At 44.3% G+C, this 12,063-nt stretch overlaps 1 protein-coding gene across 1 annotated transcript in view; it reads right to left on the bottom strand.

Annotated features, from left to right (window-relative positions):
- LOC146307158 (ferric reductase 1) overlaps positions 1–12,063 on the bottom strand; it is a 48,510-nt gene that overhangs the window by 24,142 nt on the left and 12,305 nt on the right. Inside the window, exons 6-7 of the mRNA XM_084747458.1 lie at positions 5,465–5,566; positions 5,175–5,319 (exon numbers count right to left, since the gene is read on the bottom strand). Coding sequence (XP_084603584.1) covers positions 5,175–5,319; positions 5,465–5,566 — 247 coding nt within the window. The remainder of the gene's footprint in view (positions 1–5,174; positions 5,320–5,464; positions 5,567–12,063) is intronic.

The raw sequence follows: 12,063 nt of genomic DNA, 5'->3' as shown, positions 1-12,063 counted from the left end.
CACGACCAACCAACTGAAAGGAAAATAAAAGTTTGAGTTGGCTTCAGCACCAGGATGTCCTCTGTGCATGATGCTAATGTACTCTTTTTGTAATGTCTGAAGAATGACAGCTTTGTGACCTTTCATGATGACCCCATTATCAATAGTTAGTTCATCCCTGAAGGGAAAATAGGGACAAACGGCCATTGGGAGACTGCACTGTTTATTAGGCCATTCCTGTCTGATGAAGGTACAGAGTGTCTGCAGGGTTGTGTCATCTGCGGTGTGTCTCTTTAACTCCTCAAGATGAGAAGAGGATATGTAACTGACTGTCATTACATTAAAACTGTCCTCCTCATCAGCATGCTGAACTGTAGAACTCTCGGAAGCTTGCAACAGAGTGTCAGCCAGATGCATTTGTTTTCCACTTTTGTACGTAAGAGTGATGTACTTTTGAAGTCTTAACATCATCCTTTGTAATCTTGCTGGTGCTGCATGTATGGGCTTTTTGAGTATAGAGACCAAGGGCTGGTGGTCTGTTTTCAGGTGAATGGTCACAGGTTTGCCATAGATGTAATCGTTAAACTTTGAACATGCAAACACCACTGCCAACAGCTCTTTCTCAATTTGAGCATATCTGGTTTCTGTGTCAGTTCGCGTCCATGAAGCATAGGCCACAGGTTTCTCTTCCTGCAAGCATGCTGCACTGAGCCCATACTGTGAAGCATCACAGGTAAAGACCCCTTCACATAATCAGCGGTAAAAACGCTTTGCGCTGGCTGTCCCATTATTTTCCTATGGAGAGAGCGGTAGCGCCCGACCTAGCGGCACCACTACCCTCGGCGTGGCACACCACTCTGATCTGCCGCTCACTGCTGCGCCCAAAGTTCAAATTATTTGAACTTTGACCTCGTTTGCCGCTGACCTTTCAAAGCGCAACCAATGAGATAACAGCTGAATTTGACGTAGCCAGAAGCTACACATACAAACAGAGGAGGGAGAGGAGATAGAAGAAAAACTCATTCTCTGTGTTTCCAAGTTCCCCGAACTATATAACACCGCAGTACTGCTTGGTGAAATGTCAGTAGTCAGATCGGGCTACCAGGCTTGTGATTAAGCAGAGTTTACGAGCTACTGTTAAGCTAAATACAATGCTAACGTTAGCTTAGTTGTTTGTGTACGTTCGCTATTCCAGGCAGACACAGTCACAGGATCAGTGCTTCGTAGCTAGATAAACTGTCGTTTAGCTCAGCAACAGTAAATCCTATCATGTTGTTACATAGAGCTGTGGTTAGTTTTTGCAGAAGAGGAGTCTGCTTTTTCCTCCTCGTCCTTTTTCAAGTAGCGTTTGGTGTTGCCTAGCAATGGTGAATAGCTTGCACTTGTTGATGACGTATACCTGAGCTCCTCTGCGTCCGCTCGGCGCATCTGCGCCCTACCTGGCGGTGAGTGAAGAGCAAATTTCTTGTCATGTGAAGACCCCTTTAGTGTCACTGGTTTGGTCACATCATAGTATGACAGAACAGGAGGGCAGGACTTGTGCCTCTTCAGTGCTTCAAAAGCATTTTGCTGCTGCTCATGCCAAGCCCATTCAGTGTCTTTGTGGGTGATTTGTTGCAGAGGAGCTGTCAGCTGATGGCTTTTGTCTTGGAGGATCAGCTTTGAATCCTTCACTAGTGAAATCATGACCAACATAGCTGACCTGGTTCAGCCGGAACCTGCACTTGAGAGGATTCAGCCTGGAGTTCACCTCTCTGGCACGGTTGAGCGCTTTTCTCAATTTGGCATCATGTTCCTCCATGTTTTTGCTTGCGATAATTATGTCATTGACTATGATCGCACAGGGATACCCAGCGAAGATCTGCTCCATCGCTCGCTGGAACACTTCACTAGCAGAATTAAGTCCAAATGGCATTCGGAAAAACCTGTAGCGACCAAAAGGAGTGCTGAAGGTGGTTAGCATTGAGGATGTGTGGTTAAGTGAAACCTGCCAAAATGAGTTCTTTGCGTACAAGACAGAAAACAGTGTTGCATTTGCCATCTGTGCGGCCACTTCCTCCACAGTCCGCATAGGGTGATGTGGCCAAGTCTCTTGGATTGATGCATATTCAGATTTCTTGCTTTTTTGTTAGTAGCAACCATAGATGACACCCAATCAGTCGGCTCTGAAACAGGAGTGATGACAGCTAGTCTCTCCATCCTGTCGAGTTCAGCTTTGACTTTGTCTTTCATGGCCACGGGAATGCGATGTGCAGGACGGACAACAGGTCTCACATCAGGGTCGAGTGTCATGGAGTAAGTTACGGGTAGTTTTCAAAGCTTATCTGAGAAAAGATCACTGTATTCTGTTTGTATTTGGTGGGACAGATCAATATCAGTGGGGCTTAACTGGTGAACATCTTTGCTGAATGACACTAGCCCCATTTGTCTGCTGCTCGTAGCCCTAGCAGTGGCAGAACATCTTCCTGAATGATGTAGAATGGCAGCATGTATGGCTGTCCCTCTAGGTGGCACTGCAAACTAATCACTAACTAATCATACCAACTGCTTCCATATGCAACAATGTTGGTGTATTTAGTGCATTCTTTTATTTGTTCCTCACATTTTAGCTGTTCAAATTTCTCTTTTGACATGACATTGCACTTGGCACTTGTGATAACTTTAATTTCTAATGGTGTGCCATTTACTTGCACAGTAACAAAAGCTTCATCATTTTCTTCTATCTGTGCAACAGCTGAGTCAACACTCAGTTGAAGTGATATGCCATCGACATAAAATGTCTCATTTGTGGTGCTATCAACATGGTCAGGCTCCAGCTGATGAACAGTTCTCCTAGGTCTTTGCCTGTTGTAGGTCTGTTGTTTTGATTTGCAGCAGTTTTTAAAATGATTCCACTTTTTGCAGGTGTGGCACTGTTGGCCAAAAGCTGGACATTTGTCTCTTTTAGCTGCATGGGTACCACCACAGTTGTTGCAATTAGAGATGCTCTGTGTCCCTGTTTTCTTTTGCGTCATGCTTTTGCTTTCTCATGAACTTGGCCTGGATTGCATCCACACATATGACTGAGTGCTGTGGGGAAGCCAGCATTTTATTGTGCTCTTCAGTCATTTCATGAATTTGACATGGAAATAGCTTTAGTTAGAGTCAAATCACTATCTCACAGAAGCACCTTCCTCAGATTGTCATTGTGTATGCCACAGACCAGTCTATCTCTAAGTTCCTCAAAGAGATCTCCAAAATTACAGCTTTTCGTTTTGATCCTTAAATCACTGATATTTGCTTCAATTGCCTCACCAGCTTTCTGACTGCGTGGTGTTGAACTTGTGTCTTTCCATGGCGATGGTAGTTTGAGGGGTTACATGTCTCCCAAAATTTCCTCGAGACATTCAGGGTCTTCTTTGGATTCCACTGGGATGAGGATTCGTCCTCATCCTCATCTCTCCTGCATACATGAAAGACCGTTCATGTTCAATAGCCTCCCATCCTGCCAGATTGAGGAGGATGTATACATGTGTGCGGGCCAGCTTGTCAGAGTGTGCAATGAAAATGTCATATTCCTGTTCGAAGGTACACCAGTTCTCAGCAATGTTACCGTCAAATACGAGGGGGTCGGGCCGCCGGAATCCCTCTGCCATGTTTTGCAGGTTAGCTGCACCAGCTAATAGGCATAGTTGTCCTCGCTTGAAAAAGAAAAAAAACAAATCCCGGTTGAAAGAGCACAGTCTGTGAAAAGGGTCCAGAATGAGTCTTCTGACACCATGTTGGATGTTACTGTCAATAAAAAACAACTTTTAATGTCTTTGAACTTGGTTTATTGACTACAACATCAAGGATGTAAAAAACACTACATAGCAGACGTACCTGAACTACGGTGTCTGCAAAGGCTTAACATAGTTCGGTGAAAACAGTGTGACTGATCTACACCTCACGTGACAACTTGGCATATAACTGTGTTCTTTGTTCCTCAAACAGGCTGCACTCCATAAGTAGATTTTTCACAGTTTGCTGTTGCCTGCAGGCTCCACATAATCCATCCTGATGTTTGCCAGTCTTAGCTAAATCCCATGCCAGTCCACATTGTCCAAGTCTTTGTCTTGTCATTATCACAGTATGTTTTTTTGCTCACATCTGAGGTAGCACTGGTCTGTCTTTACACTATTTTGTATTGAGAAGTAATGCCGCCCTTTTTTTCCATTCTCCCACTGTTTCTGCCACTGAGCTGTTATGTCATCCCTGATGATGAACATTCAGATATCCCGATGCCCACAGTCAATTCAACATCCCTCCTTAATGCCCTTTTAGCCGCCATATCTGCCATCTCATTACCCTCTACCCCAATATGGGCAGGCACCCACAGAAACCCTATCATGCCTCTGGCCTGCTCAATTCTATACAACAGAGTGAGGAGCTCCACCACCAAGTCTGGTCGGGCCCCCGGATTGTTATCTCTGAGTCATTAGGACTGAGGCTGAGTCTGACCATGTGACTGCCCTCCTCAGCCTGACCTCCTCCACCCATTGTAGAGCCCATATTATAGCAATTAACTCTGTTGTATACACTGATACCCCCTCAGCCAGTCGCTTGAGCTTAACAATTTTGAAGTCCAGGATGAAATAGACAAATCCTGATTTCCTTGTTTTGGGATCTTGGGCTCCATCTGCCCATCAACCCCCCCCCCCCCCCCCCCCCCCCCCTTTAAAGTCATTTCATACTGAGACATTTCTTTTTTATTTCAGTGACAGTCTGACCCAGGTAACGTGGCATTAACAGCACTCGCTTTTCCCATTTCTTTACTTTAGCAGGTCTTTTAATTCCACTGCTGACACTGTTAAAATGATTTTCCTCAATGGATCTCTGAAAGCAGGATATCAAACTCCAAACTGATAAAGTTCTTCTTACTCTGTAATGTCAGGAATGAAGACTTCCTGACATATGGAGCAGGAAGCATAGTTTTTTATGGTATTTTGGGGCATTAAATATGCTAATTTACAAATCCTATGCACATGCACTTAGGCACAGGCAAATCATTTACAGTTATCTCAAGTTAAGAGCATTTACTGAATCTGACGTGACATGTTCGTGAGAGCCCACCGTACAAACTAATGTAAGAGAATTTTAAGATAAGAATATGAAAATGTTCTTGCATGAAACCCAGTGTAGACTCCTCTTCCACCATTACACTAAATATTCATTACCGTTGCTGGTGGGTCCATGGGCAAACATGAGATAGTAGGTTTTGTTGAAGCCAGTGGTCCTCTGAGTAGAAATAGTATTCATGGAGATGAAGGAACAGCTGATCACCCTGTCCTGCACTGATGCTCTTACATCAGAAACATTACCCTGGTGGACAGTTTCAAGTTACATGTATAGTTAATTATAAGAGCAGTGACACAGCATGAAATATTTCAGTCTGACAAGTAAAGTCTTCGCCTTACACCTTGTCATATATACATATAAATTAATATTATCAGATGAACTTAATTACCAGAGGAAGTACTTGTGGAGTTGTTCGTCCCATTGAGAAGGCATGCTCCAACCGCACTAGGCCATCGCTGCCTATGCCACAGATATAAATGTCATCATTGCCCTGAGGGAAGAAAAACTAGTGATTTTAACCAGGTAGGACTTTAGGGATGACAAATATAAAGAGCAGTGTTGGTTCTTCGTTTGGAAAGCATGAATGTGTTCAGTAAATGCACTTAGGTCCAAATTAGATTTTTTTGTACAATAACAATGACAATGACAATGAGTGAGTAAATGGAAAATCCAAAGAAAAGTGAAGTCTGGACATTTGCTTTTGAGATAACTTGGTTTGGTTTAAAGTGTTGGCTATGGATCAATACTGATGACAGCCCCTGCTGTTTGCAAGGTAAAAACCTGCTGACTCTTGATTTTCAGTGGATCTTGGTGTGACGCACACAAAATGTATGGTCACATTTTTTTTTGTAATTTTGTATATATATATATATATATATATATATATATATATATATATATATATATATATATTTTTTTTTTTTCATGGTATATACAAAATAGTATTATTCATGTTCTCTCTTTGAGGATATTATTTCATTTTATTATACTAAATTATGAGCCTTAAGGGTTAATTATGGTCTCTCTGCAATTCAGTTGCACATCAATGTCACCAGTAGGAGGCAGTGTGGCGCTGTGCTTCTCTCAAGAGCCCTCTTACCCAGCGGCCTCTCCTGCTTCCTCAGTCAACGGAGCGAAGCTGCATTTAATGGAAGTACCTGTCGCCTGTCTCATTCTTTTCTCCTGTTTTACACAGGTTTGTGAAACTTTTAAACTTGAATAACTACATACACATGTTGTTAAATACCCTAGAATGAGTTTGAGATTGATTTTGTGAGGGTAACTGGTATACATATATGTTTTTTGACCAGTGGGGAAAATGTGTTTTTCCTTTGTTTTTTTTGTGTGACCTAAGATGGCGCTGCCCGCAAAACTGCTTGTTGAAATTAGCGTAAGATGCAAACATTGTCCTGTTTTTGGCTCCAGTACATTTAATTTTTTATTAAATAATACTGTATTGGTGTAATAGCCTGTTTAAATTACTCTGTTGTTGGTGTTAAAGTTTTGAGGTGTTCCTGAATATGATTAGCACTTTGAAAGGTTACTATGCAAGTCTTCAGCTCATAACTTTCTTTTTTTTTTATGTTCCTCTAAATGTGAGTATAAATGGGGGGAACAAGGCCTTAAGAATTCTATTTTTCTGGATATTGTTTAATTGTAGCATGGTAGGCTAAATGTAAACTCAGCTCAGTGTGTGGACTGAAGGATTACAAATTAGTACAGTAGTACAATGGTTGAATTCCAGTATTTTTATTGTGAAAGGAAGAATGTGTGTTTTACTTGAAAATGTACCCAGGTTATGTATTTTGTTTCAATTTTGATATTGTGAGTTTTGTACAGTTAAAGTCATAACCGAAAAGAAGAGAAAAACAAAAACAAAATACAGTAAGAAATATATTTTTCATGTTGGCAAATAAAGTCAACGGAGTGAAGCTGCATTTAATGGAAGTACCTGTCGCCTGTCTCATTCTTTTCTCCTGTTTTACACAGGAATCTTATCTGCATATGGGTTCTCAGCCTGAGACCTGTAACAGATTTGTGGGGGCTCGTCCAGGATTGGCGACACCTGTGGTTGGAGAACGTCGTTGATCCAGTGATCCCTGAACCCGTGGACCAGTGTGCCACACATCGTCAGAGCAAGGGGCTGTGAGAATCCAGGGCGTCTGACTGCTGCCAGAGCGAGGGATTTCAAGGGCCAAGGGCATCTGACAATGGCAGACAACGAGAGGAAGAAGTTGGTTTGGGCTATCAAGAAGGGACTGTTCCACCTTTCTGCTGATGACTTGTTCCAGCTGGCTAACGACATCCCACAGACACTGGACCAAGACCCAGCTAAGTTGAACAAACATGATGAGGAGGGCTGCATTGATTATGTGTGCTCATACATGGACAGTGTAGTTCTGCTGGAACTAGAAGATGAAGGAATGTCACAGCTACTTGTTTCAAGAGATATGATTGATGAGATGATTCAAAATAGTAATGAGAGTGAACTTCCTCCTGAAGTGGGAGCAGATGTTATTGTGTCTGATGCTAATGTTTCATCACCTTTGCCATCTAGTGTAGCCCACATTAACACAAATGCTACAGGTAGACACACTGAAACTTCAGCAACAGATCTGGCTTCCCAAACTAATGTCCTTGAATCACAGATCAGTAAGCTAATCTCCAGTTATGATGAGTTGTGTCAAAAATTTAAACAGGACCATGCTCCACTCACTGCTCACATGACTGAGACTCAACTAACTGACAATGACTGTAACCAGTTCCACAGTCCACATGTCCTGCACCCAAGTCAGTCACCTAGTTTAAATGCTGACCAACATCCCACACTATTGAAAGCATGATTGCTCTCAAAGACCTTCCCCTTCTGCAGAGGAAAGAATTTAAAATCCATGGTGGACAAATCGGAGACAACTCATCTGATATAAGTTACAGCAATATCAGTAAACAAATTGACCAAGGATTGAAAGAAAAGCACACTGAGGGCGAGATCACCAGAGCAGTGTTCCGCATCATAAAGCCTGGCAACTTCAAGGATATGCTCGCCAGCAAGGATGAAATGACAATTGAAGAGCTAAAGAGTTTCCTACAATCACACTTGGGGGAGAAGAGTAGCACTGAACTGTTCCAGGAGCTGATGAATGCTAAACAGCATGAGCATGAAACGCCGCAGCAGTTCCTCTACAGAATGATGGGGCTCAAGCAAAAGGTGATATTCACATCCAGGCAGACAGATTCAGACATAAAATATGAGCCACAAACAGCACAGAATGTACTTCTTCGCACAGTCTATCAGGGCTTGAGTGAGAAATATTACGATATCAGGCGAGACTTGAAGCCCCTCCTCTCTGACCCCACAGTTACTGATGAGGCACTTCTGAGACAAATGACAAAAACAACAAGTGAGGAAAGTGAGAGGAAACGACGCTTGGGGCGCAGCACTCGCCCAAAAGTAGCTCACGCTCAGAGTAGTGAAGTCAACACTAGTGAGGTGACCAAAGAAAAATGTAGCACCAACACTAATGCTAAAGATGAGCTAATCCATCAGCTGAGTGCTCAAGTACAGGCCCTGACTCAGGCAGTAAACTCCCTTCAGTCCAATGTTGCTGCAACAACAAAGCCGTCAACATCTGAATCTCTACCCCAGTGTACCTGCCAGTGTCCCAATAAACAGAGCAGACAGTTACGAAAGGAGAGACAGTATGGCTGCCCTAACTGCATTGCCAGTAACCGAACCAACTGCAACCACTGTTTTGCTTGTGGGGAGGAGGGGCACCGTGCTGTAGGATGCCTTAAAAGAACTAAGCCATTGGGAAACGCACCTCGGTCACGGCAGGGGGACAACCTGTGGCCGACTGTGGTATCCAGTCCCACCCAGATTCTAACAAGCCTGTACCAGCACACATTAACCACAATCTTGTCATCCCTCCTCCTTTACCAACTGATGTCAAATCAGCGTCCCAGCGGATAGCTAGCCTAATAGGGAAGAAATGTTTGTTGAAGTGTAACCTGAGTGGATATGCTGTGACTGCTCTCCTAGATTCTGGCGCCCAGGTCAGTATTGTTGACCGTCCATGGAAACAAAAATACCTACCTCAACAGGAAGTGCGCCCTCTCAGTGAGCTTCTTGGAGACAGAGAACTGGATCTCACTGCAGTTAATGGAGAGCCCATACCATATGATGGATGGGTTGAACTCACCTTTAACTTACCTGGCAATGACGATCCAAACCTCGCCATCAGAGTGCCTTTCTTGGTCAGCTGTGTGGCCCTCATGAGACCAATAGTAGGCTTCAACGTGATCCAAGAACTCATTCTGGGGCAGGAGGGTGGCATTGAAGTTGTCACTGTTATTGCCAAATTGTTGAGAGAAGCCATGCAGATTGAAAATGCTGAAGCTGAGGCAATTGTGAGCTTTGTACAGACAAGAGAGCCCATTCATGACCATGCACCAGTGAGAGTTGGTCGACATGACATCATTATCCACCCCGGCAAAGTCTCCCACATCAAATGTAAGGTGCCTGATGATTTCACCTCATCTGTGGCACTGTTTGAGGTCAACCATCCAGACCTGAAACTGGAGCCGCTAGATCTTGGGGATGGCCTGGTTGAAGTCCACCACACCAGACAGCCTTACATTGAAATCCCAGTGTGCAACCACACCAAACATGACATTACATTAAGCAGCTCTACAGTATTAGGCAGTATCCAGCCAATCGACAGGATAGTGGAAACTGATCAAACAGACAGCATCCAGGTCAACAATGTTAACTCACCTGTTCCTGTCAAGACGGATGACAAAAATCAAGCAGCTGTGGCATCCCCCTGTCGACGTAAGCCATTTAGACGACAAACAACAAGAAATAGTGAAAAGAATGCTCTATGAGGAGTCAAATGCATTTGCTCAAGATGATAATGACATTGGGTGTGTTCCAAGCCTCCAAATGAGCATAACCCTGAAGGATGACATTCCAGTACAGCGGTCCTACACAGCGGTCCCTAAACCCCTCTACAAAGAAGTCAAGGATTATATCCAGGACTTACTGGCAAAGAAGTACATAGTAAAATCAAAGTCCCCATACTCTGCTCCAGTGGTTTGTGTTCGCAAGAAGGATGGAAGCTTGAGGCTGTGCATCGATTACAGGCTCTTGAACCAAAAGACAATCCCAGACAGACATCCCCTGCCCCGTATTCAAGATCTTATTGACACACTCGGGGGATACAGCTGGTTCTCAATTTTGGATCAGGGAAAAGCCTATCATCAAGGCTTCATTGTAGAGGGATCACGACATATGACAGCATTTATCACTCCATGGGGCTTATATGAGTGGGTGCGCATCCACTTTGGACTTTCAAATGCCCCAGCCGCATTTCAGAGGAGCATGGAAGAAATGCTCAGCTCCTTGCGGGATGAATGCTGCATCCCATACCTAGATGATGTCCTCTGCTATGCTAAGACATTTGAAGATCATGTCACAGTACTGAGACGTGTCCTGAAGGCCCTCCAACACCATGGTGTAAAGCTGAGGCCCACCAAGTGTGAGCTCTTCAAGAGAGAGGTCCGTTATGTAGGGAGACTGGTTTCTGCTGATGGAGTTTGTATTGACCCCAAGGATGTGGAAGCCATTCAGGCTCTAAGAGGTCCAACCCCTGGAACTGTTGGAGAAGTCCGTAAGCTACTGGGATTCCTTAGCTATTATCGCACGTACATACAGGACTTCTCTAGAATCGCCAAGCCAATGTATGAACTCTTGCAGGCAAAAAACACCACTGTGCTGCCTCAGCTCAGGCAAAAGAAGGGAAAAAGGGCACAGTTGTCATCCAGGACTCCAATACAGTGGGGTGAGGAGCACCAGAGAGCCCTAGACCATCTCATACATCTTCTGTCCAACCCGCCAGTGCTTGGTTACCCTGACTTTGACCTCCCCTTTGTGCTACACACAGACGCATCAGAACAAGGGCTCAGCGCTGTGTTATATCAACGCCAGGGAGGGAAACTCAGAGTCATCGCCTATGGGTCCAGAACACTGACGCCAGCGGAACGAAACTATAACCTTCATTCAGGCAAGCTCGAGTTTCTGGCATTGAAGTGGGCCATCAGTGAGAAATTTCGAGATTACCTCTTCTATGCACCCCACTTTATTGTGTATACGGACAACAACCCGTTAACGTATGTCATGAGTACGGCCAAGCTCAACGCTGTCGGCCACAGATGGGTTGGCGAGCTTGCTGACTTTCGGTTTGAAGTGAGATATCGACCAGGAAAAATAAATGTGGATGCCGACACGCTCTACAGGTTGCCATTAGACATTGAGAGCTATGTTAACTCATGCACAGAGGGACTGCCCAGAGACTCCATTCTGGCAATATGGGAAGGCACCAGGGCTGCTAAGCAACAAGACGTTGCTTATGTTGCTGTGATGGACCTATTACAAAACAGCCCAACCTTGCAGTCACCAGAACTCCTCCCAACCATAAGCCACGAAGAGCTCATGAAGTCTCAGCGAGAGGATCCTGCCATCAGTCAAGTCATCAGACTGAAAGAGACCAGTAACACTTTGACCAGTGACATGAGAAGGGGAGTTGGTGGTCTTACAAGTAAACTTCTCCATGAATGGGGGAAGCTTCACCTCAAAGATGGACTGTTGTACAGGAAAACCAGCCAGAGGAGTCAACTTGTCTTGCCTGACCAGTACCGTCCTATGGTTCTGAGACACCTTCATGATGATATGGGCCATGTGGGGACTGAAAGAGTCCTGGGTCTAGCCCGAGACCAGTTTTATTGGCCATACATGAAGCGGGATGTTGAGTCATATGTGACAAGAAAGTGCCCCTGCATTAAACAGAAAAAGCCTGTCTCGCACATCAGAGTACCCATGGGGAGCATTAGCACCAGCTCACCCCTAGAACTTGTGTCTGTTGACTATCTTCATTTGGAAGGTAGCAAAGGGGGCTTTGAGTATATTCTGGTGGTTGTAGACCATTTCAC

Source organism: Lutjanus erythropterus, chromosome 21 (assembly GCF_056507025.1).
Source record: "Lutjanus erythropterus isolate fLutEry1 chromosome 21, fLutEry1.hap2, whole genome shotgun sequence".
Classification (NCBI taxonomy): Eukaryota; Metazoa; Chordata; class Actinopteri; order Lutjaniformes; family Lutjanidae; genus Lutjanus; species Lutjanus erythropterus.
Note: the sequence above shows the minus strand (reverse complement) of the source record. Positions and strands in the feature narration are given on the sequence as shown.